The sequence below is a fragment of the Drosophila mojavensis genome, unplaced genomic scaffold, assembly GCF_018153725.1.
Source record: "Drosophila mojavensis isolate 15081-1352.22 unplaced genomic scaffold, ASM1815372v1 contig_49, whole genome shotgun sequence".
Classification (NCBI taxonomy): domain Eukaryota; kingdom Metazoa; phylum Arthropoda; class Insecta; order Diptera; family Drosophilidae; genus Drosophila; species Drosophila mojavensis.
Window position 1 is genome coordinate 1605551 of NW_025318872.1, and position 25480 is coordinate 1631030.

A 25480-nucleotide genomic window follows, 5' to 3' on the forward strand; every position below is an offset into this window, starting at 1 on the left:
TTAAAAATAAAGAAGGCATCGCAATAAATATTAAATTTTATTATAATATTAAATATATAATATGAGTTCACATAAGTATACACATAAATGTATTTTTCTATGTTTCAATGTCTAAGTAAAATAATAAATATACATATTATGATTTGATTCTTAATCTATGCAGCAAATCATTTGCAAAAAAGTTTTTTATTGCAGTATATTTGAAATTTTTCAAAACGAAAAATTCCGATAACGAAATTAAAACTAGATAATTGACCGAATTTTCACACTGATTTGAAGATGCTGTTCCGAGAAAAACTTATCGATATATCGTCTAACATTATAATACACGCACGCGACGGACCCATCGATGCATAGCCAGTCGAGGAAGATGCGACAACCCTAAATTATCGGCAAGGCAAACAATGAATGCACGACGTACGACGACGGTTCGTTGTAGAACGAAAACGCAAAATTGTTATTAAAAATTGAGCAAGCGTTTAGATACGCGAAATCGCCCGGCCACCAATACAAATGCAAGTGCAAGTGAGCGACAAACAACAGCAACAAATTGCTCGTGAGTTTTAGATAGCTTCCTGAGCAGCGTCACGTAGACGGCAAGCTACTTGCAAATCGATATTCACACTAACTCATATACACAACACACACGCACACATATACACAAACCAACACGAACACCCACCAGTACAAACAGTATGGAAAACACATTAGAAGGCGGCGGCGCTGATGGCGAAAATAATATTATGCCGCTACCCGCCATGTGCCAGGACACCGCCCGCGCCACAACAAATGTCGTAGCAGTAGCCGAGACAGCGGTAAGTGTCGAATGTTCTTGTAAACATCGTTGAATACAACGACGTCATATATCGTAATCTGCAGCCCGAAATTTTGCGCCTAATACTTTTCTTATCCATTCCACCTTTACACACACACACACACATACATGTGCATATGCATATATATATATATATATATGCACACACACAGACATTGATAAGCAGCGCAACAGCAGCAGTTGCTGCGGCGTCATCGACAATAGCAAACAACTACAACAAGTCGCAATTGGAGAACGAGGAAGGGGCCACAATGGTGAGCGCCGAGCACCACCACATGAACAACAACAATAATAACAACAACAACAACGAGAGCAGTGCTAAAACTAAACAACAAAAAGAGCAGCTGTCAGGCGATGGCAATGCAAATACCACAACAACAACAGCAACAAAAACTACAACAGAAACAACAGCAGCAGCAGTAGCAACAACAAATGAAATAACAACGAACTGTGTCAAAGTTACGGCAGCAGCGACGCCGGCAGCGACAGCCGCCGAATCGGACAGCAATAAAACGGGTAGGCAGAGCTGCCAAGAGCTTTTCTTTCGCCTCCCTCGCCGCCTTTACTGATGTACTCTTTTTTCTGTCTTTCAGCTGAGCGCAATCACAAGAAGAAGAAAAAAGATAAGGAACGTGAGCGAGATGAAGATAAGCGACACACAACCAGCAGCAACGGCAGTGGCAGCACCTCCAAGGATCGTGAAAGCCAAAGCCTAAAGAGCAGCAGTGGTATCAGCAGCAGCAGCAGCAGCAGCAACAGCAATAGCAAATCCTATTCAAATCGACACAACAGCGACTACAAGTCAAGTTCCAGTTCCTCCTCCTCCACCGCCTCGCGCAGCAAAGACAAGAAGCAACATAGAAGCGATCGGGACAGAGAGCGGGATCGCGAGAGGGAGAAGGTAATTGGAATCAAACTATCTAAAGTTAAGAAATTCGTAAGGGAACTTGAAATAATCAACTATTGTTGGCAAATCCTATTGCTGCATTTATAATGATGTGCAAAAGATAGTTACTCATAATGAACTACAACTGTTTTAGAATACAGTAAATAATAATAACAATTCTTACTAACAGATACCATCGTCATCGTCCAGTTGCTCATCGACCTCGCACTCGGATCGTCGCCGTAGCTCGGACAGCAGTCGCAGCAGCAGCAACAACAGTTCCAGCAAGTTTGTGGTCATTAAAGAGGAAAAGAAGGATAAGGAGAAAGAGCGAGAAGCGGAACAGGAGAAGAAATCTGTTGTGGTACCCAGTATAATAGAGACACAAATCAAAATAGAGGAGCCGCAGAAAGAGTCTGCCGCTTTGACGGTACTTAACCACTGTAAGGCTATCAAAATTGAAAACGAAATCAAAAAGGAATCAGTGGAAACGAAGCCATTGCTAAATGGCGATGTGATCAAACAGTTGAAGACACGCGACGAGGTCACGCGACAGTTGAGCTTCAGCTCCGATGGTAGCAAGCCCAAGGAGAACAATTGCAACAGCAGCTACAGTAATTCAGCGTCATCACTATTAATGCCATCGCCGGCTCCAAAAACTACCAACAGCAGCAACAGTGGCAGCAGTAGCAGCGCCAATCATCATTCCTCCTCGAATTGTAGCGCGCGTAAATCATCCTCCTCGTCGTCCAGTAATTCGACGAGCAGTCATCACAAGACTTCATCTTCCTCGTCCTCCTCCTCGTCATCATCACGGCATTCGTCATCGTTCTCGTCGCGGGACTGCTCCAAATGCTACAAACGCTCCAAGATTCGTCGCAGTAGCGTCGGCGTTCAATGCATTCAGCACCCGCCTGCTGCTGGCCCCTGGCAAACGAATTGCCTGCCCACGCCGACGGGCAACCGCAAAGCGCCCGCCGGTCTTGAAAATCTCAAATACGGTCATTACTTTCAAGTGGAACAGTATCCGAATGGCGGTGCATCGGTGGTGCATCTCTACCAGCACGAAATCGATGCACTGTCGCCGGATGAAATGGAACAGCTGGTGGATGAGTTCTTCAGCGTATGCTTTGCCGAGGACGAGCAGGGCTACGCGTACCATGTGATGGGCATTGTACACGATGCCGCTCGCTATATACCCGATCTACTGGAGCATATGGCCGAGAATTATTCAACGTTAACGGTAAAGGCGGGCGTGCTTGGCCGCAACTCGGACATTGAGACATGTACCATGGCCCAGTACAATGAACAGGTGACGGCGACACTGACCAACAGCTAATGGAATTATTTATTATTAATTTCATTTGATTGCAGGTAGTGCGCAACTATTGCCAGGGCACGTTTCGCTATGGACCACTGCATCAGATCTCATTAGTGGGCAAGGTGCACGAGGAGGTGGGCGGCTACTTCCCGGATCTGCTGGGACGCATCGAACAGAATCCATTTTTGCGCAAGGTAAATACTAAATAAATGCCTAACTGGCGTACATCAACTGATTCATGTACTATATATTTCAGACAATGCCCTGGGGTGTGAATTCTATACTCCAAACGGATCCGCGTCAATCAAACGATGGACCCATTTTATGGATTCGTGCGGGCGAGCAACTTGTGCCCACGGCGGAGCTGAATAGTAAGACCCCCCTCAAGCGACAGCGGTAAGCTTTTACATTTGTTTCTATACATATATTTATTTAATTCACCAATTAACCCCACTAAAATCTAAAAATATTTGGTTCGAAAGCTAAATTGCATTTCTTTATATATTTATATTTAATTTTTTATTTAACTCACCAACTAACCCAACTAAACGCTTAAAAGTGTTTCTAATAAAAACCCATTATTGTTCCCCTTCATTTGTAATAATAAACATATTAATTATACAATAAATACTACTATATTTGATAAAAAAAAATTGCACATATTAGTTTTAATTTTCTTATAGTAAATAAAATAAATACAATTACATTTATTTATATATTAGTATAGTCACATTTGTATATTAATATTTATTACTAAAAACTAATCCCATCTCGGCGATATTTTGTTTAGATTACTCTTATTTTATAATTGATAATTAATATTGCAATTTCTTGCTGCAGCACGCGAATTAATGAGCTGCGCAATTTGCAGTATCTGCCGCGTTTATCTGAGGCACGCGAGACCATGATTGAGGATCGAACTAAGGCGCACGCGGATCATGTCGGCCACGGACACGAGCGCATCACTACCGCCGCAGTTGGTGAGCTATATATAAAGAAAATGTTTTTCTCCAGAACCCTTCCTTTCCCTTCTCTGCTTCAACAATTCGAATTCAATCTGAATTCCCGAATCTATTTCAGGCATTCTCAAGGCTGTGCACTGTGGACAATCTTATAGCCAGAATCGCATCACCAAAGATGTGGTTGCCTTTGCCGCTCAGGACTTTAATACGCTGGTGGAGATGCTACAGCTGGATCTCCACGAGCCACCCATATCGCAGTGCGTGCAATGGATCGAGGATGCCAAACTGAATCAGCTACGTCGAGATGGCATTCGCTATGCGCGCATCCAGCTCTGTGACAATGATATCTACTTTCTGCCACGCAACATTATACACCAGTTCCGCACCGTGACGGCTGTGACAAGCATAGGTAATTCATCCTTAACTATTTAATTAATTCAATTTAATTAATTCGCTCCTCCATCGTAGCTTGGCATCTGCGTTTGCGACAGTATTATCCCGGCCAGGAGGTAATCAATGAGAAGAACAATCCAGTGCTGGCCGAGACGCCGCATTATAAGGAGAAACAAACCATATTGCCCCATCCCGTTGGCCACGATGAGCCTGGCAAGAAGACGCCCTCGAAGCGTACTCACGACGGCAAAGCCAAGCGTAAGGTTATTGACATGGATGGCAGAGATCGCCGTTCCAGCGAAAGCAGCCAAGATGATCATGTTTCGTCGGCGAGTGCCTCGCCCACGCGTCAGACTAACAACAGTAACAATAATAGCAGCAGCAGCACCAACAACAACAACAACAACAGCACACCCAAAAAGAGGGCGAACAAGGATGACTCCAAGATAGATATGCGCAAAATGGTGCTGGAGCACACATATAAGCAGACCAAAGCGGCGGCCACGTCACTCGATAAGGATCGTAAGCCTTGCAGCAAGGATCGGGAGAAGTCTAATCGTGATAAAGACAAAGACAAAGACAAGGATAAAGATAAAGATAAAGAGAAAGCTATGGATAAGGATAAGGACAAGGACAAGAACAAGGACAAGGACAAGGATAAGGATAAGGCGCGTAACAAAAAGGTGGAGCATAAACCAGAGCTGGCATCGCCTTCAGCTACGCCAGCTAAAGTGCCGCGTCTAGAAAACGAGACAGCCGTATCAATATTGGCAAGTGGCACGTCCGTTACTGCTCCCAGTGCAGCTCCCCCAGTTCCTCCAGTTCATGCTCCCCCAGCCCTAACGCCAGCCTTGCTGCCGCCGCTGCCTCCTGTGCCTCCGACGCCGTTCACGCACCGTGAAGCTTATGTAAATAGTTTAAATCAAAAGGAGCCCGAAATCAAAATACAGCTCAAAATGGTATCCGATAAGCCCACTACAACGACAACGGCAAGCGTCAGCAAACCTGAAATCCCCAACTGCATAGCGCCAGCCTCGCCGGCGCCCAACCCGGTCGAAGATGTGGGCAGTGAGCTCATTGTGGAGAGCACGCCTCAACTGGTGGTGGATCACGAGGAGGAGGTAACTGAAATGTGTGAGGAAGTAATTCCATTGGAAACAGCTCCAACAGTGACAACAGCTCCTGCACCTACACCGACACCCACGGCCGCACCTCTGCCGCCGTCCACATTACCAGTTGTGCGTCTAACGCCGCCACCAGTGCCCACGGCCCCAATCGGAGCAGCGTCATCACAAGTTGTTAAGGTGATGCTGCCCGCTGCATCGCTGACGCCGCTAGTGGGTCGCCTATCGGCGGTGGTTTTAACACCACCTCTCCCTCCTACGCCATTGCCACCACCTCCGCCGCCGCCACCACCACCAGCCAAAGGCCAAATCAGTCAGAAGGCAACAACTGCGACCAGCAACAACAGCAACAGCAGCAATAGCACCACCTCCAGCACCACCCCCAGTAGCACCACCACCACCTACAAAACGTTCACCTTGCCCTCGCACAAGATTATATTGGCCGGTAGCAGAGGTTCAGCCAAGACCAAAAGCGTGTCGCCAGTTGATCTGCTTGGCTCCATAATGGCCAGCATGGACAATAAGCCCAGTATCACGAACTCCACAAGCTCAAGCAGCGGCTCCACATCAGCAGCAGTAGCGACTGCATCCACGGCAGGCGCCTCAGCTGCCGCCAGTAGCACGGCAGGCACAGCGAAGCCTTCACTATCTTCCTATGCCAACTCCAATAACAGCTACTGAAAGTGCGTTGCCTGTTGCCCAGAGGCTTCTCCAGGCGATGTGTTCCCCAGCATCGCCAATCTAATTATTGCAGCTATATAACGAAGAAGACAAAATTGTTGGAAATTGTTTTTTTTTTTTTTAATTGTTTGGATAAGGCCACGTTTTTGGCGTCTAACGCAAGCGCGAGCTTTAAAAGTTGGCCCGAATATCGTTTTTTGTATATAGCAAAACTGGGGCTAAGGTTCGTTCGTATAAGCCGAACATCAACTTGCCTGCACATATTATTATATTTGGTAACTGTAGTTAATTAAGCTCATAAAAATGCTAAAAATACTTTTTAGATACGTAGATTTTTAATTTATTTTCGCAGGCACTATAAGGTACACACACATTGGCAACAGTTAGAGAACTTGATATATATAATAGAATAAGCAGATCCACATATATATCTATATATACATATATTTATATACATATATAGATTTGTATATTAGCATAGATTGCGCGCACATTGGCCGTGTATTTTTACAAGTCAATCTAAAGTGCAAAAAGCGCCCAGTTGTTTTAAATTTTGTGTTTTTCCTAACGACATTTTTGAAACGTGTTTTGCAAGCACATTCACACACACACACACATATATATATCGATAATTATGATATATATATATATATATATATATATATATATATATACCACACATATAAATGTAGTTTTTAAAACCAATGCACGTTGAAGAAACAATAAAGATTCGGATCGTACAAAAAATCAACACAAACTGTTTTTATTTTTTGTATAGTATAAAATTTAATAGACAAATTGTGATGATCTATCCGAGAAGCAATAACAGTTATTTATGGGATATACAAATTCTTAAAAACATTTTGTATCATTGATCTATATCCTTTTCACTTACTATTACATATTTTAAGACGAGTATAAGATATCAATGACATTTTAAAAACAATATCAAAATGAAATATAATTGCTACAAATAATACATCAGTATCAAAAATGAATAATATTTATATATGTATATAATCCCTTTTAAAAAAGCCCACCTAAAATTAATTGCAAATATCAATGGAATTCTTAAAGCTTGGAGCGCAGCTCCTGGATGCGACCCTGCGCTGAGCGTTGCAAGTCCAACAACTTCATGGCGAAGCCCATGTTGCCCTGAATCTTGATCTTGCCCTGGAAGAAGGCCTTCTGTGGTGGCAGTTTGCCCAATAACAGCTCGTACACATCATCGTCGCTGATTATAAAGGTAACATCGCATTTTTCTGCAATTATAATTCATTAACTCAATTAGCTATTCGGATTTCTTAGTATGTATTGACTTACGCGTTCCGTTGAAGATAACCTTGCCCTTGCCTTGCTTAGCATCAATTACCCAGAAACCGGTCTGACCTTGGGGTCCATTGTTCACCCTGAAGCCATACACAGCACGCACCTTTTCAATTAGATTGTCTTGGTCTTCTTGCATGGCCTGTTCGAGCAGCTTAAGCAGCGGCGACACTTTGAAGCCCTCCTCGCTGGTTGCGTTCTTTGCGCCAGCTGTCTTGTTCTGCTTCACACCACCGGCACCCGGGAAACCCAAGCGATAAAGGGCCACCACAACGGCACCACCCAGACCCAGATTATGTTGCAGGGCCAACTTGACATTAGGCACCTGCCGCTTCTCGGCCAAACCACGCAGCTGCCAGCACAGCTCGGCGCACTGAGCCAAGCCTGTGGCGCCCAAGGGATGTCCCTTGGAGATGAGTCCTCCACTGGGATTGATCACAAATTTTCCGCCATACGTGTTGTCTCCATTATCGATAAACTCGCCAGCCTTGCCCTCACCACACAGACCCAAGGCCTCATAGGTGATCAGCTCATTGGCCGAGAAGCAATCATGCAGCTCCACAACCTGCACATCCTGTGGCTTGAAACCGCTCTTGGCGAAAAGGCGTTGAGCGGCAAGGCGAGTCATGTCATAGCCGGCAATCTTCATGAGGCTCTTGTCAGCAAAGGTCGACTCGGGATCGCTGGCCATCTCCATGCCCACAATCTCGACAGCTTGCTTTTCCAGACCATGGCGACGCACGAATTGCTCGGAGGCCAGAATTGCAGCACCCGAGCCATCCGAAGTGGGACAGCACTGCAGCTTGGTGAGCACACCTTCCACCACCTGCGGAGACTTCATAATCTGCTCTAGGGTGTATTCGTCGCGGAATTGTGAGTATCTAATCATAAGAAAGATTAGATGAGTATATGCAACACATTAAACTTTAAAACGCCTCATATCAATTGAACAAGGGCACTTACGGATTATTAACCGAGTGCTTGTGATTCTTCCAGGCAATCTTTCCGAAGTGTTCCGGCTTGGTGCCGTACTTCTTCATGTGCTCCTTGCCAGCATTGCCAAAGATCTGGGCAGCCATTGGTCCAGGTCCGATCTCTGTTAGTTCTCCCATTTCGGTAATGTGACGCTCCATGGGATTGGCACGATCAAAGTACTATAAAAAACAATAATGTTATGAAAGATATAAAGGATTAAAACATCACTTTAGCTACCTTTGACGCCAACGAGCCACGCTCCATTTTCTCAAATCCCAGGGCCAGGACACAGTCTGCGTTGCCCGACTCGATGATCTGCTTGCCCAGATACAGGGCACTCGAGCCCGTGGAGCAGTTGTTGTTCACATTGTAGACGGGAATGCCAGTCATGCCCACCTCATAGACCGCACGCTGACCGCAGGTGGAGTCGCCGTAGACATAGCCCACAACAGCCTGTTGCACATCCGTATACTGGAGCTTGGCATCCTGGAGAGCTTTAGTGACAGCCTCTTTGGCAAAGTCCGGGTAGCAAATATCGGTGCGGCGACCAGGTTTCTCGAACTGTTGAAAGAGTCAAAAGCTTTTATTTATAGACGAACAACCTTTAATCCGAATATTTTAGATAGTAATAACAAAACATGGAAATTAGATTGCGCAGCAACAAGATTTCGATTTCTTTAATGATCGAAGTGCACTGTAGTTCAAAGTCCGAGTGCGATAATTACAATTGGGAAAGGGGGAGGAGCATGGAGCAACTGGTTGTGGCAGCTTCTTTGAGATCATCTTTTCTTTGTTGCACCTGTTTTTACATACATATGTAGGTAGTAATACTACATAATGATATTTACCTTGGTCATGCCAACACCAACTACATACACTCGGGTCTGGGTCATTGTGAGTTCAAGTATTATTCTTTAGATGGACTACAAGCTAAACCGCTACGACTCGGCTTTAATCAATTACTAAACATTAGCTGAAGACCACAAAACAAGTTCGCTGGTAAGCTAAACAAAACTATCGATGACAATATCGATATGTTTAGGTATTTACAAAATGTTTGCACTGCTTATCGCAACTTGCGTAACGAAATAAAATATATTAACAAAGTATCGATTTAGAATAAATTAAAGTTCCGATATATAGCTGCAATAATTAAGATTACCTTGCGACCCAGTTAATTTTTTATACATTTAAACTTGAAGATTGGTTAAACTAGTTATTCTGGCGTGAGCAACTTAGCTTCAGCCATAAATTTCGTAAATAATAATTAAATACTAAATTCGAAAGGAATCACATTCCACACTAAATAACTTTAAAATTGAACTTGTTAAAAATTATGGAGCAACTCAATTGAACTGATTCCATGTACACTGAAGTGAATTCGCGCCCAACTGAAAATGTGTCGAACAGTTTCTTCGCGGACGCCTACCACAATAGAAGCGCATCAAAATGACTAAGACAAGAGTTTATGTTATCGGCGTTGGCATGACCAAGGTTCGTATCAGGGAAGTGACCTTTGTCTCCAATTGTAACCGACTTTCGACTGTTAGTTCGAGAAACCAGGTCGCCGCGCTGATGTTTGCTACCCCGACTTTGCCAAGGAAGCAGTTACCAAGGCTCTCCAGGATGCCAACATTAAGTACGAAGAGGTGCAACAGGCTGTTGTGGGCTATGTCTACGGCGACTCCACCTGCGGTCAGCGTGCGGTCTATGAGGTGGGCATGACTGGCATTCCCGTCTACAATGTGAACAACAACTGCTCCACGGGCTCGAGTGCCCTGTATCTGGGCAAGCAGATCATCGAGTCGGGCAACGCGGACTGTGTCCTAGCTCTGGGATTTGAGAAAATGGAGCGTGGCTCGTTGGCGTCAAAGGTAGCTAGAGGAAACTTTCATCCCCATACAATGTCATCCATAACATTATCTTTATTGCTAGTACTTTGATCGTGCCAATCCCATGGAGCGTCACATTACCGAAATGGGAGAACTAACAGAGATCGGACCTGGACCAATGGCTGCCCAGATCTTTGGCAATGCTGGCAAGGAGCACATGAAGAAGTACGGCACCAAGCCGGAACACTTCGGAAAGATTGCCTGGAAGAATCATAAGCATTCGGTTAATAATCCGTAAGTTCTATATGAATTGATTAACGCTCAGTCGAAAGTTCAATGCCATAATAGACGAAGGCGCTTATCTTATCTGGTATCGCTTATCGTGGGGCCATCCTCACACTGAACATTGGCCATCCATTTGATAGACGAGTGGTGCAGTCAGTCTTATCTTAATCTGTCGCCTCTCTCCTCCTGTTGTTGTAGATACTCCCAGTTCCGCGATGAATACAGCCTGGAGCAGATTATGAAGTCGCCTCAGGTGGTTGAGGGTGTGCTCACCAAGCTGCAGTGCTGTCCAACTTCGGATGGCTCGGGTGCTGCAATTCTGGCCTCCGAGCAATTCGTGCGTCGTCATGGTCTGGAAAAGCAAGCCGTCGAGATTGTGGGCATGGAGATGGCCAGCGATCCCGAGTCGACCTTTGCTGACAAGAGCCTCATGAAGATTGCCGGCTATGACATGACTCGCCTTGCCGCTCAACGCCTTTTCGCCAAGAGCGGTTTCAAGCCACAGGATGTGCAGGTCGTGGAGCTGCATGATTGCTTCTCGGCCAATGAGCTGATCACCTATGAGGCCTTGGGTCTGTGTGGTGAGGGCAAGGCTGGCGAGTTTATCGATAATGGAGACAACACGTATGGCGGAAAATTTGTGATCAATCCCAGTGGAGGACTTATCTCCAAGGGACATCCCTTGGGCGCCACAGGCTTGGCTCAGTGCGCCGAGCTGTGCTGGCAGCTGCGTGGTTTGGCCGAGAAGCGGCAGGTGCCTAATGTCAAGTTGGCCCTGCAACATAATCTGGGGCTGGGTGGTGCCGTTGTGGTAACTCTATATCGTCTGGGCTTCCCTGGTGCGTCCAAAGCAAAGTTGTAAATAATGTATTTGTTGCTTATGTAAATATGTATATGAATTTGTATTTTTTATTTTGAAACAACTTTGAGCTTTAAAATATTCGGCTATAATTATTGAATATTTTGAGCTGTTCTTTATTAAATACGTATTTTGTATATAAATTTAAGTTTGAAATCGAAGTTCAAGTAGCTTTGATAATTTAAAAGGTATAGAAAGTGCCAAAGGGAAAAAATACTTAAATATTCATAAGCAAAATACCAAGCGATAATCGTACGCACTCGTAAAACTTTTGAACTGCTTGTCAAGCAGTACTTAATGTAAATAATCGATTAGTATTTGTGAAATTGTTCTATTGAACTATCCACAGATTTGAAATCGCCCGCACTTTTATCGATGAAATGAAGTACAGTTCATGCTGAGATATTAACGGTTTCTTAGTTCGTTGAGCTTCATAGAGTATTAAGTGATTTTTCTTCTTTTAACTAACTGCGCTTAGCTTTCGACAGTTGCCGCTTCCGTCCGCAGCATATACGCCAGATTTTAAGAGCGACGACCAGGAGCAATAACAGAGCAGCCCCAATTGTCACATAGACATCCAGCGAATAGTAGACAAAGCGATTGAGCTTAGCAGCACTGGACCGCAGCAGTGGAGCACCGCGTGTCTCAGCCACATGGTGTACCCACCAGAGAGCGTTATCCATCGCCAATTGCGGACGTTCGTTGTAGGCAGCGGCAACCTTTTTGGCCTGCTGCTTGTAGCTAGGATCCAGGGCCTGGGTGAGTGCGTCAAATACGGTCTGTTCGCTGAACTGCCTGAGGTCCACACGCACAGCCATGCCGCGTTGCACAAGAGCCGCCACATTCAAGTACTGATCACCATAGACTGGCATGCCCACCACAGGCACGCCGCTGGCGACGGCCTCCGTGAGACCCATCAGGCCGCCATGGCTGAAGAATACGCGCAAATTGGGATGCGCTAAGATATCGCGCTGGGGAAGCCACTTCATGATGTGCACGTTGGCTGGTTGATTGGGCAGCGTGTCGTTCTCCCACTTCCAGATAATCTGCTGCGGCAGACGGGCCAAGGCGCGAAGGAGACTCTCACGCTTAGCGCTGGACAGCGAGTTGGCTCTTAGCTGGGAGCCCCAGCTGATGAGTATAACGCCATGCTCAGCGCTGTCCAGCAGCTGCTGCAGTGCAGCGTCCAAGGGCTTCGCTGCTCTTAGATGCAGTCCGCCCACTTCAATGACGTTCGGTGGCAGAGGCTTGGCGCCGCTGAAGGAGAAATGCTGATTGATAAGCATCAGGGAGGTGTTCTTCACCAGCTCGCCAGTGCTCGGGATGCCGGGTCCAAATCTCTCACGCAGCAACGCATCAGCAGCGGGCACATTAAACAAGCTGCAAGCAGAAAGTGAATCTATATCCGTTATCTGATCCATAATCAACTGCTGCTCACCTATAAAGCCAATTGAGCGTGTGCGTGGTCAGCCAGTTGCCAAGGCGACCTGAGAAGGACATATTCTCGGACTGGCCCAGAAACAGAGCCGAGATATAGGATGGTTTTATCGGAGTGCCCATGCGTTCGTAATGCCACGGCATTAGGGCGCAACTGCTCATGGCGATGACGGGCGTCTGCAGCTGATAAGCCACGCCCATCATGCAATCCGTATTAAATTGTTCCATGATGATGACGTCATAATAGCCAGCCGGATGTTGGAGCACCTGGGCTAGTGCCTCGCTATGAAGCGTTGCATTGCACGCATCCCTGCCATAGGCGTACAGAATGAAGAACTCGCCGAAGGGCAATAGAGATGGCATAGGAATATCTTCAAACATCTGCGGAAAGAATTGATGGACTGATTGACTGACTGATGCATTGATTGATTACAGTTAAACAGACTGCAAATTATTAAGGCATGCTGATTGAACATTTGAGTCACTGTCTGGTCAGACTTATTGATTGACTGATTGTCTAATATATTGACTAGTCGGTTAATTGACAAATAGTCTGAATGACTGGTTGATTGATTGGCCAGCTGATTGAGTAACAGATTGATTGAGTTAGTGACGGCTATTAAATGAGACACTGATAAGCTGCCTATCGGTGTTACAATTGGTCTCCTATGAATATAAAATAAATCGAGATATAGACGGCCTTAAGTTAATCGTATAGAACTCGCCTAATAAATCAGTATTATATATGCAAATGTATGCATGTGTATAATATATTCAACAACTCACATCGAAACCTAGCTGATTGCTCAAATTGACGCTGGGCAGGGTATAGTCCGTATAGCCCTTTGGGGGCTGTGCATCGCGAAATGGGCTGACGACATCCACGTTGTGACCGATCTCGGCCAACCGGCGCAAAAGTGGCTGAAAGAACTGAAAATGGCTGATGGCCGGATGGATGAAGAGACCCAAGATGTTGAGAGCGCCCACTGGGCTGCTTCCAGCAATCAGCGAAGACAGCAGCAAACATTTCCAAATAGAATTTGCTTGCATTTTTTTCAACTTCAATTTCGCAATATATATTCTACATAAATAAAAAATTATATGAATTATATATTATATATATAATATATATAAATCTAAGCACGTAAAACGCACGCAGACGTTCGCTAGGGTCGAAAACTATTTAACAACTGAATGCGAATACTCAAAATTATTTTGAGCACACATAAAAATAAAATTTGAGAGGAGAGAAATCTACCAGATGAGAGATAAGAAAAAAAAAAGAAAATAAAATAAAATAAATACAGTGAAGTGAACTCTATAATAATTCTCTTATATAAATAGTTCTCTCATATAAATAGATTTCAACATTTTAACTTAGTAGGATTTCTATAAACCAATATAAGAGAAGGCTAGTTTTTTAATAGATGTATATTTGAAATATACCTTTGCTGACATTTTTACTCCTCAGCAAATGGGGAAACTTAAAACATTGCGTTACATATTATAATATTCCAAAAATTTCCAAAATGTACATACATATATATATGATATTTTGATAATTTATAATATGGTTTTAGACTTTTAATTTACATTCCATATACATATATACAATTTGGGTCAAGATATATAAACTACAAAACGAATAGCTGGAAGCAGGAGTTACTACACTAGTTATAATAGAACCACAACAGACGTTCACATACAAAATATCACATAGACTTAGCCAGGGATCGAATCGATTTAATCCCTTTTGTTCTTTTTATTGGATTGCTTGCCGCAACAGAGTCGTATGAGTGCGATCCAACTGCCAACTACCATGGCCAGAATGAGGCCAACGACAGCATAACAGTCCAGTGAATAGTACACAAAGCGGGACAGTTCAACAGCACTGGATTTCAATAGAGGATCACCGCCAGTGTGAGCCACATGCTCCACCCACCAGATGGCCAGCTGCAGTGCCTGTTGCGGTCTATATTTGAACGAGTGCGAGACGAGCTTGGCAGCATCCACGTGTCTGCAAGCAAGGAAAGCATATATGAATGATAGTCATAGTGATCTCAAGGCATCTCAACTCACTTCTTATCTAGCGCTCGCTTCAATGCACGCATGACCGTATTCTCGCCAATGTCCTCGTAGTGCAGCAGCACGCCCATGTCACGCTGTACCAGGGCAGCCGCATTCAGAAACTGATCTCCGTACATGGGCGTGGCCACGACGGGCACGCCACAGTAGGCCGCCTCGGAGCTGCCCATGAGGCCGGCATGGGTCATGAAGACCTTCACATTGGGATGGCAGAGAATGTCGCGCTGTGGCAGCCATTTCATGATGTGTAGATTGGGCGGCTTATTCTCGAGCGTCTCGTTCTCCCACTTCCAGATGACCTGCTGCTTGAGACGGGCCACGGCACGCACAATGCCATCGCGCTTCTCCGGCGACAATGAATTGGCGCGTATCATGGAGCCCCAACTGATGAGTATCACCCCGTGCTCGGCATTGTCCAGCAGGCGTTGCAGATCAGCGCTCAATGGATTTGCCTTTTGGATGTGAATGCCGCCCAGCTCGATGACGTTGGGCGGCAGCGGCTTTGGACCGCTCAGCGAGTAGTGTGTGTTCACAAACAAAACGGAGGTGTTCTTCGCCAGCTCACCCACCGAGGGCATATTGTGGCCAAACTTGTACTGAACCATTGCATCAGCAGCGGGCACCGATAAGAGCCTAAAAATGTAAAGGAAACAGGCTAATGAGATTTGCTGGCAACACTCACTTATGGGGCCACCTACTTGTACATCCAGTTGAGCGTATGGAAGGTAAACCAGTTGGCCAATCGTTCGCCAAAGTTCATGTCCTGCGATTGACCCAAAAATAAGACCGGAATATGCGATGGGATTATCGGAGCGCCCATGCGCTCGAAATGCCACGGCAGCAGGGAGCAACTGCTTAGGGCAACAACTGGTGCTTGCAGCTGATGTGCCACGCCCATCATGCAATCAGTGTTGAACTGCTCCAAAATAATGACGTCATAGTAGCCAGCCTTGCGCTTCATGACCGTCTGCAAAGCCTCCGATCGTAAGGTCGAATTGCAAGCCTCCTTGCCCCATTCGTAGAGTAGAAAGAACTCGATGAAGTGCTTATAGAAGGGACGCTTGTCGAAGAACTGAAAGAGATCAACAGAGTGAGCGAACGTGAGAGGTAAAAAGACAGTGGGAACGAAAGAGGGAGAGAGATAGAGGAAATGTTTTCAGCTGAAGTTAAGATTTCAGGTTTTTCATGATGAATTTGCAATTAAATCTCAAGAGTAAAATGAAAAAGAAATTATAATAAAAATGTTTTGGGTGTGAATTGGAGATACCCCGTAGACATACATTTTTACAATATATAATCTGTGTATGCTATGGATGGAGACTTCGTTTTGGTCATTATTCAAGCTGATATGGATTATATATATGATAATTGATATGATCCAAAATTCACATAAGTTTACTTTAATTTTGTACAGGGTATGTAAATAAATCTCAGCACATAAAGCAATCAAAGGTGGCAGAAATTAAATACGATCTACTACACCCATTAGCCTATTTTCATTTCGTACAGGGTATACATCGCAAAAACGAAAGTGAATTCCAGCGCATACACCAATTGTTTTTAAACGTAGCTGGCGGCAATCCTTGAGCTTTATGCCGGCAACGCACCTCAAATACAATAGTTGTGCGTGGAATTTAAAAAAAAAAAAAAAAAAAAAAAAAATCAAAATTAACTAGCTTACCTTCAAGTCGACGCTGTTTGTCAGCTTCTCTATGCCTGTTAGCGGGAAGTCCTTGTAGCGTGCAGTTGGAATTTTAGCCGGAAAATGGCTAACGACGCTGACTTCATGCCCTGCCTCGGCCAGACCTTGCATGATGGGTTGAAAGAAGTGAAAGTGACTGACGCCGGGGTGGGGGAACAAGCCCAGAATTTTTAGCGGTCGACCGGCATCCACAGAAACGTGCTCCTGCAGCAATAGCAGCAGCGGCAGCAGCGCTCCCAGCGAACGCAACTGCAGCATTATTTTATATGTGTTTTGCTTCTGTTGGCATGCGTGATAAATTTAAAATTAGAACAAAAAACGTAAAAGAAAAAAAAAAAATTAGCGAACGAATGAACTAATCAAAGAAAATTGCAAAATAACACTTGTTGCATTTAATTGTTGCAAATTCTTAACCTTCGATGCAATTTGCACTGCGCATGCCTCAAAATTATGTAAATAATTGCAGTGTGAAATTACATGGAAAGTCCCTAAATTGCTATTAACTTACAACGTATCAACCGAAACTGTGACGAAATTGCGCTAATTGAGTTTGTGAATGAAGCGTCACTCGAGAAATCAATCAAATGCGGAGCTTTATTGAGAACACAATTATTAAAACACCAAACGAACTACGAGCCTCTTGTACGCTTCGCAATCGACAAACGACTGACAAGAGCCATGTAGTCGCAGTCACAGTGTAACCCAAAAGCCGTTGACTGCGCTGCCGCTGAATATTCGAAATTGAGCTTGTGTCAGCGATCAAGGGCGCATTGTCTATTTTCTACTCTCACGCATTTATTACACTCTCTTTTTCGACAAAGTTGCCGAAATGCCGCTGGCTGCAACGACGCGTCCCGACGCTCCAGTGAGCGCATATTTGTGTATGTATATGTGATCTCTCTCACAGTGCATTGCTCACTTGCATTGCTTAAATTCGAACGGCTCTCCCAAATTTTGCACAGTCAGCAATTCCACACACGCACGCACATGCGGTTCTTCTTTTACTCTTTTACTCTTTTACTCATACACAACATGAGGAAGAGTATATTGATTTTGTGCTGTATCTGTTCGTTGGTTTTGCTCTGCAATCATACTGCTTGAGTACAGAGTATTACACAGTCAGCTGTGCCCAGTTGCAATGCTCTTTTCCTTTACTTCCTATACGAATTTCTCTATATGTGAATACAATCGCATTTTTGGGGGCTTCAACCTGAGCGCCGAGCAACCGGTTGCACCTTAGTGTGAGACGCATAAAAATTGCATTTTATTGTTTAACCATCGCTCTTATCGGTTATAATTTAGCTTAGAAGCAGACAGCTGAGAGCTGTTGCAAAAACATTATCAATTTGATTTGATAATGTTTAGTAGCACGTTTTACTGTCACTGATAAATTTTACTTGCTCTACTTTATTGAGCTGTATGTTTGCCTTTTGAATATGTATGTATGTATGTATGTGATATTTACGTGATGTCAACAGTAGTACGACTGATAAGAAGGGCACTGCTATTTATTATACCCTGAACCCATTTTCAATGGGAAATCAGGGTATAATGGTTTTGTTAAATGTATGTAACAGGCAGAAGGAGGCGTGGCAGACCCCATAAAGTAAATACATATATTCTTGATCAGGGCGACGAGCTGAGTCGATTTTGCTCTGTCCGTCTGTCCCTATGTTTGAACTCGTCGATCTCAGAAGATATAAGAGTTAGAGACTTGAAATTTTTTTCCTAGGTCCGTGAATAGCACGCGCATATCGAGTTTTGTTTTAAATATCGATAACTTGCCCCGTTATTTTGTTATCGATTAAAAACATTATCGAAAACCAGTAAAAAATTTATATCTCCTACATCTTTAAAGCTAGAGTCTTCAAATTATGTATCTATACTTATATGCATTTTATACAATTTCGGGTTTTGTCAAAATTTACCCCCACCTCTAATTCACCCCCTCACCTCACATTTGTAAAACGCGTATTTCAAATATTAGGGACTTGTGCTTTGGCAAATACATGCATATCTATGTTATATTCATAATCTAAAAGTTTCATGAAGATAGTCCATCCAGAAAAGTTATTAAGCAATTAAGTTCCTATAGTAAGCCAACACTGCCGCCAATGCGTGTTTATGCGTGCGTACGTATCTCTGTGTGTGTGCGTGTATGTATGCATATGCGAATAATTATTGAAATATCAGTTGCTCGAAGGGCTCAGGGGATCTCGTAGTCGGGCAGTCTCGACTAGAGCTTTCTTACTTGTTTATTTTATTTATTGTTTTTTTTTAACACAGCTGTTTTAATAAGAACTCGAAGATCAAAACTTCTTTAAATTATTACGATATATTAATGTGTTACAAATAAACAATCGTTAAGAATGATTTAACATTACTATCAAAATGGTTTGGGAATATTCCAATATTATCAGCTCAGTATTTACTTTCACTATACTAAAAATATTAAAGGTCTCTTTATAATCTAATTGTTTATAATTTGTTTACCATAGAACAACGAGTAAATAAAATATTTAATCTTTTGAGGTCAGTAAAAATTTCTAGATTATACCAAAACGAAATTCACATGTTCCTTTCGTGAATTAGTCAGCAAACGCGTGATCAAATTAGAATGGAATTGATAGGGTTCTGTAGGTTCCGTTTTCACGGGTGCCAAATGAAATATTTATTGTTTTTTCAATTTGTTCTGCTTGGCGTCATTTCGCCTGCCACAAAGCCATCTCAAAAGCTTAAACAACTTCCAGACAGTGCCGATGCAGAGTAATACGATTACCAGGCAGCAGATATAAATATCGATCGAGTTATACACGAACCAATTGATATTATTGCCCGCGCTCCTTACGAGTGGTGCTCCATTTGTGGCGATCACGTGCTCCGTCCACCAGACAGCCAATTTAAGTGGATCTTGGGGTCTCTCGCGAAATGCAATAGTCGAGTGTTTCATCTGCATAGCAAAACTGTAAATAAGTGTAGTTAGGAATTATTGTAATATATGACTCTATAGACAGAGAATATTTCCATCTGATTTTTACTTTTGCTCTCTCTCTCTCTCTCTCTCTCTCTCTCTCTCTCTCCTAAGTTTCTTGGGGTTCTACTTACTTATCATCCAGTATAGTTCTTAAAGCCCGACTCAGATGGTGCTCATCGAAGTTTTTAAATTCCACAATAACTCCAAAACGTCGCTGAACAACAGCGGCAGCATTGAGAAACTGATCCCCATAGAAGGGCGTTACGAGCAATGGAACGCCACAGTAAATGGACTCCGAAGTGCCCAAGAGACCGCTGTGTGAAACGAAGGCTTTAACTTTCGGATGACACAAGAGATCTCGCTGTGGCAGCCACTCGAAGGTATGTAGATTCTTAGGCTTATTTTCTGGCATGGCTTTCTTTATCCAGCGCATCACAAATGTATAGCGATTCAGCTTGGAGATGGTTGAGAGGAGCGCCTGCAGCTTGGGCGCAGATAAAGTGCTGGGATCAACCATTGAGCCCCAGCTGATGTAGATGACGCCCAAGTCGGAATCATCGAAGAGGCTTTGCAGGTGCTAAGGAGACAGAAATTATGATGGGTCTAGTATATTTATTAAATTTTCACCTACCTTGGGCAGTGGCTTGGCTGGACCCACGTGAAGACCGCCAACCTCCACGACATTAGCGGTATAGGGAGTTGAGCCAGACAGGGAGTAATGTTGATTGATGAGCATGAGACTCGTGTTCTTCACAATCTCATTGATGGGCGGGAGACCGGGGCCAAAGCGTTCCCTAATTAAAGCATCTGTGGCAGGTTCTGTTATATATCTTAAAAGATATGACAAGTAATCAAAAAATCATGTGCTTCCACAAGTTGAATATAAATATACTTATGGAGTGCATTGGCAATATGAAAGTGGAAAAAGTTATTGAGCCGCTCCACAAATCCCATGTGGTCGGTGTGGGGCAGAAAGTTCATGGGCATGACTGAGTTGATGTGGGGCGTGCCCAGTGTTTGATAGTGCCAGGACATGATAGCACAGCTGCTCAAGGCAATCACCGGTCTGTCCAGCAGATGGGCAACTGCGGAGAGACAATCATTGGCGAACTGCTCCAAGATGATGACGTCGTAGCGCTGCGACGACTTGAGCAGCTCTTGGATCAGTGGCGAGTGCAAAGCCACTTGGCAGGAGCGCAAACTCCAGTCGTGCAGCATAAAGAAGTTGCCCATTTTGATGGGTATTCCCAAGAAATCAGATTGTTGTTCAATGCCCTTAGGGAAAGAGAGAGAGAGAGAGAGAGAGTTGAGCTGGGGTGTAGTTCGTATCGACCATATGAACCTCATTTACCTTCAGATCCACGAAATCCGTGAGCAGCGGCATGCCCTCAAAGACGTAATCCGTGTAGTTGGCCATCGGCTCCTTCAGCGGAAAGTAACTGTACATGCTGATATTGTGTCCCCGCTCAGCCAGCGCCACAAACAGGGGACGAAAGAAATCAAAGTGACTCTTGCCCGGATGTCCGAACAAGCCGAGTATCTGGGCCGACTCAACAGCTGATGGCAGCGGACCAGAGAGGGCCAGACCCAGCAGCAGCAGCAGCAACCGCAACATGTTGCAGCCACACTGAGCGTATACTTAACTTTACTTCAAGGTCCAGATACGTTTGTATTTGCAAACACAAATTTGCAAACTGAAATCTTTGGTAATCTTATGGTTAGATCGTGACCGGCATTTAGCTATTGTTGCTAGCTTTGTGGAGGCTGCAGTTGCAATTATGTACTGTTGTTTTTTTTGTTTTCTCGATTGCGGAACGATCAAGTCTGTATTATAGTCGTTTATCTAACGAGTTCTTAAATGCCAAATAAAGGTTGCAAAGTGCATTGTCTTGCAGTTACACGTACATATGTGTTAAAATATCGCTTGACGCGAAAAGTAATTTGATATAGCGCTTAGATTTGGTTTAATAATATATATTGTGTATTATTATTTCCAAGACTGAACTCTTGACTGCTTCAGCCCCAAAAAGAAACTAATCAGTAATGGAAAATAGTTAAATGTTTTGTTGAACTGGCAGCAAGTTTTATAGTTTTATATCAGCAAAATGATATAGATAAGTTTTGTTGGCACAAAATATTGTTTTGGGTTCTTTTTTCATCGACAATTACTTTAAGAATATTATAAACTTTGTTCCCTGCTCAAAAATTTCTGCCTGCTCCCATGTGTTTTCTCTGTTCTATTAATGTTGTTAGAGAGTTCCTCCACACTTGACGAATCCAAGATCTGAACTAAACTATTCTGTTCCTTCTAATAACTGGTCTTATATACCTAACATGAGGATCTTAAAGACACTTCCAGGCACTGGAAGGGTACACTTTCCATGCACACATGTTTAGTCAAGTGTCCCTTCTTAGTTTGTTGAGCCTTTGTCTAGGCTCAGGTTACATTTTATTAGCTGCTGCATTGGTCGCTGCAACTAAGGGATGACTGGAGTCAGGTAACGCACAGGTTATTGCGTATTACTCTTTGTTTAGTACTTTTGACAGGTTCATACATGAACAATGTTTACTTTAATACTTATATTTATAGAACATACACAGAAACACACAGAAAAACTCACATACATATATACATACATACATACCTACTTACGTGCCTACATACATACATCCACACATACATACATGCATATGTATACATACGTGTGTGCATAGATGCATACATTCATGTATACTCACATACATACACACACAAGCAAACTTTGAACTCCAGAGAGCCCTTAAGCTTTGCTTGCACTTTTTGTTGTTTTGTTTCTCTACAAACATTTGTATTTAATTGCAGATTGTAATTAAAATTACTTAATACAACCAATTCTTAGTTTTTAACGGAAAAAAATTAAAAGGTTGGTATAGCTTAAGCTATAATGTAATAAAGATTTGAAATTATATTTTAATAAAATATATGTAATTAAATTATATAATTCTTATAAGTTTCACTTCTCTATATACATATTCATATGAATGGTATATATATTTAGACTATTTATATATAAAATATAGTCTATATTATTATTCCAGAATTATGTCACTTATTACTTTTCACTTTATTGAAATCCTTTGAGTTCCTTTAGGATAAATTTGTTTAGTGTTTTCTTGAATTTTCTATTCTTACATTTATATATTTCAAACTTGAACACTATATATAATTGGATAGGTATATTTGCTCAAACTTAATATTTTCTGCGCACTTGACAACTGTTTTGGAAATGAAAAATGAAACCAACTCGTCGCATTCAGGTTGCCAGACAAACTGAAATTGCAAACTCAATGTGAATCGGTCAAAACTGTCGACTCGACTCATGGCTAAAAGTAGCAGAGAGTCAGCCAGAAGCACTGATCACAGTTACTATGACTTACTCAGAGTCAGATCAGTTAGACCACTCAGACCCTGCCGGGCCCTGAGTCGTGAGTGTGTTGCAACAACAACAAGTTCGGTTACGCTCAGCTACATATGATGCAAATGCAAATTACATAGGAAATCAGGTAAATAGTAAACAATTGAAGATTCGCCAGTTAAACAGTGAATTAAATATAAACAATTAAACGACCGTTTTTAATTTGTCAATGGATTTTTTATTAAATAAATGAATATATATTAATTTGATTTCATCTATGTTTGCTTTCGCTAGAACGAGTTTTTATTGTTTACTTAGCAAATTATTAATGCACAAATAATTAAGCTTTCTTTTGTAATACAGTTGGCAGTTGCTATGATGGACATTTATTTAAATTTTGATTATATTTAGTATTCATTACAGTTTTTTAAAATTTTTAAAATTTATTATTATTTTTTTTTATGTAAGAATCGTAATTTTTAAAAAAATATGTTATTAATAGATAAAACAATTACTAAAATAACATAATAACATAATTTTTTTTAAAGGTTTATTCTAATTGGGAATAAATATATATAAATAAGTGAAATTTATATATATTTATTCCCAATTAGAATAAACCTTAAAAAAAATTATGTTATTATGTTATTTTAGTAATTGTTTTATCTATTAATAACATATTTTTATGCTACTTTTCATATTTTTATATTTTATATTTATATTATATTTTTTCATATTAAAATAATTTAAGAAAACTATTATTTAAAAAAAAAAAATATTTTCCACATTTTACTCCATTTTCTGTTTGAATGGCCCGCTCAGATAATTTCTTTCGTAGCGCCCTTAAAAATGCAATAAATAAAATATTTTTAATTTCCATTTGCTGTCAAACGCACCTTTCGGTAGCATACTTTTGGGCTGTCGTCTGATTGGGAGCGCTCCACACACAGCCCATGGGAAGTATTTGGTAAACTTTTGAGATTTTTATGAGAATTGACAAAAGTTTTTGGGCCCAGGCGCAGGCTTATTTAAAATTCACTTCACTTGATAATTGTGCCGAGGGAGCGCGCAATAATCGTAATTTTTGAGATACTAATTTCAAAATGTTGCAGCATCGCATAAAATATCATTTGCGAAATGCTGGAATTTTCATATTCGTGTGGGCTATAGGGCCAGGCTGAGGACGGAGCCACGTCGTAATAATTGAGGAAATCATTTAATTAGGAAAAATTTTCACGTTCCGCTCAATTAGCGTACAACTTGAGGCAGAGATTTTTGGTAACTTTGACTGGGTAAAACTGGACGTTGTCAGCAGCTGCGATACCCTGTGGATGTTGATGGCTGACAGCAGAGGGGATGGTTGGTTGCTTGCTTGGCCATGGGCGGGGACGGCGGGGAGGAGAGGTGTTGGTTTGCTACGATGGGCGGGGCTGAGTTGACGCGACGCCTGCCAGGAAGTGTTGTGTTTATATTAGCAACACGTCATTAAATGCGCCTTAATTGTGAAAATTTTCACGAGCGAAAAGTGAAATGGCAAGTGCAGGAAAATTTACGACACATTATCAAATCAAGTGTGGAAAAACTTGTTGGAAAATTAGGCGCCCCAGCCAGCATATCAACAGATGTTGCGCCTGAAAATCAATAGCTGACATTTTGGGCTAACCAATCCACGCTGAGACTAGAATTTTAGTTAAAGTTGAGTTTACTGCACGGAAAGAATTTCAGAACAAGATGTTTTTGCCTAAAAATCTTCTTCTTGAAGTTAGAGGATTCAGCTCATTTAAGAAAATCATGAACAACGAGCCAACTTTTTGGGTCTTGATTATGTTGTTCTTCTTCTTAAACTTAAGATTAGTCCTGCGGTGTTTATAGGCAATGGGACTAATCTTAGTTCGAATCGAACTAGATAGAGTCACTTGTATAGATATCTGAAGATAGAATAAGATTTGGATAGGGAAGGATAGAACGATATTATTAAACATTTTAGGATAATATAAAGCAAACCTTTTGGGAAGATCCAATGGATAAAACTTTTTGAGTTAAATACATTTTAAATTTAATAAGAGTATTTTCTTCGTAGTATATGGTCCAGTCTTTACCATCCTTGTATTACATGCGTAAATACATATGTACGTATATATACATAAATATAAAACACTCTTTCCTCACGCATTTTACTGACACACGTTGGGGAAAAAAAAATCTCACCCGTTCGTATCAATTTATTTTAACGTCTTTGGCATTTGAACTCTGATTATGTGCACTCGTTCACTTTTTTTGTATTCATTTTCCATTTCCCATTTTCCATTTTCCTGGAGCTTTCTATTTGCTGATAAACGGCAATAAAATGGAATTTTAAATGATAGAAATCGCATTGAAAAGTCGCAGATAAGCTAAAAGGGTTACAG

At 42.2% G+C, this 25480-nt stretch overlaps 6 protein-coding genes across 10 annotated transcripts; 2 read left to right on the plus strand and 4 right to left on the minus strand.

The window, feature by feature from the left end:
• Window positions 1-369: 369 nt before the first annotated feature.
• On the plus strand, window positions 370-6953 carry LOC6577893. Of its 2 annotated transcripts, XM_044009274.1 has the most exons (10): window positions 370-556; window positions 686-815; window positions 988-1351; window positions 1429-1736; window positions 1912-3033; window positions 3096-3236; window positions 3299-3438; window positions 3883-4022; window positions 4123-4413; window positions 4473-6953. In XM_044009274.1, the coding sequence occupies exons 2-10, from the start codon at window positions 696-698 to the stop codon at window positions 6200-6202; spliced, it is 4356 nt and encodes a 1451-aa protein (XP_043865209.1). In that variant the 5' UTR covers window positions 370-556; window positions 686-695; the 3' UTR covers window positions 6203-6953. The 2 variants fall into 2 exon arrangements, with proteins under 2 accessions (XP_043865209.1, XP_032584973.2); XM_032729082.2 differs by having other exon boundaries at window positions 370-815.
• On the minus strand, window positions 6941-9502 carry LOC6577894 (sterol carrier protein 2). The gene is made up of 5 exons (XM_002003789.4): window positions 9352-9502; window positions 8741-9064; window positions 8492-8682; window positions 7526-8409; window positions 6941-7464 (listed from the first exon to the last, which is right to left on the minus strand). Exons 1-5 carry the CDS (start codon window positions 9394-9396, stop codon window positions 7274-7276), a joined length of 1635 nt encoding a protein of 544 aa, XP_002003825.1. The 5' UTR covers window positions 9397-9502; the 3' UTR covers window positions 6941-7273.
• A 385-nt stretch (window positions 9503-9887) lies between these two features.
• LOC6577895 (sterol carrier protein 2) lies at window positions 9888-11513 on the plus strand. The gene is made up of 4 exons (XM_002003790.4): window positions 9888-9997; window positions 10054-10377; window positions 10439-10629; window positions 10819-11513. The coding sequence occupies exons 1-4, from the start codon at window positions 9953-9955 to the stop codon at window positions 11480-11482; spliced, it is 1224 nt and encodes a 407-aa protein (XP_002003826.1). The 5' UTR covers window positions 9888-9952; the 3' UTR covers window positions 11483-11513.
• A 364-nt stretch (window positions 11514-11877) lies between these two features.
• LOC116803908 (UDP-glycosyltransferase UGT5-like) lies at window positions 11878-14136 on the minus strand. Its single transcript, XM_032729083.2, has 3 exons — window positions 13703-14136; window positions 12918-13297; window positions 11878-12859 (listed from the first exon to the last, which is right to left on the minus strand). Exons 1-3 carry the CDS (start codon window positions 13964-13966, stop codon window positions 11944-11946), a joined length of 1560 nt encoding a protein of 519 aa, XP_032584974.1. The 5' UTR covers window positions 13967-14136; the 3' UTR covers window positions 11878-11943.
• Window positions 14137-14329: 193 nt separating this feature from the next.
• On the minus strand, window positions 14330-17376 carry LOC122757353 (UDP-glucosyltransferase 2). The gene is made up of 5 exons (XM_044009275.1): window positions 17212-17376; window positions 16683-16982; window positions 15700-16073; window positions 14996-15634; window positions 14330-14933 (listed from the first exon to the last, which is right to left on the minus strand). The coding sequence occupies exons 2-5, from the start codon at window positions 16959-16961 to the stop codon at window positions 14660-14662; spliced, it is 1566 nt and encodes a 521-aa protein (XP_043865210.1). The 5' UTR covers window positions 16962-16982; window positions 17212-17376; the 3' UTR covers window positions 14330-14659.
• Window positions 17377-19335: 1959 nt separating this feature from the next.
• On the minus strand, window positions 19336-22992 carry LOC6577898 (UDP-glycosyltransferase UGT4). 4 transcript variants are annotated; one of them, XM_044009211.1, is made up of 6 exons: window positions 22850-22992; window positions 21029-21378; window positions 20570-20952; window positions 20309-20507; window positions 19809-20254; window positions 19336-19666 (listed from the first exon to the last, which is right to left on the minus strand). In XM_044009211.1, exons 2-6 carry the CDS (start codon window positions 21290-21292, stop codon window positions 19375-19377), a joined length of 1584 nt encoding a protein of 527 aa, XP_043865146.1. In that variant the 5' UTR covers window positions 21293-21378; window positions 22850-22992; the 3' UTR covers window positions 19336-19374. The 4 variants fall into 4 exon arrangements, with proteins under 4 accessions (XP_043865146.1, XP_043865145.1, XP_043865147.1 ...); XM_044009210.1 differs by having other exon boundaries at window positions 22774-22992; XM_044009212.1 differs by having other exon boundaries at window positions 22926-22979.
• Between the last annotated feature and the right edge of the window lie 2488 nt (window positions 22993-25480).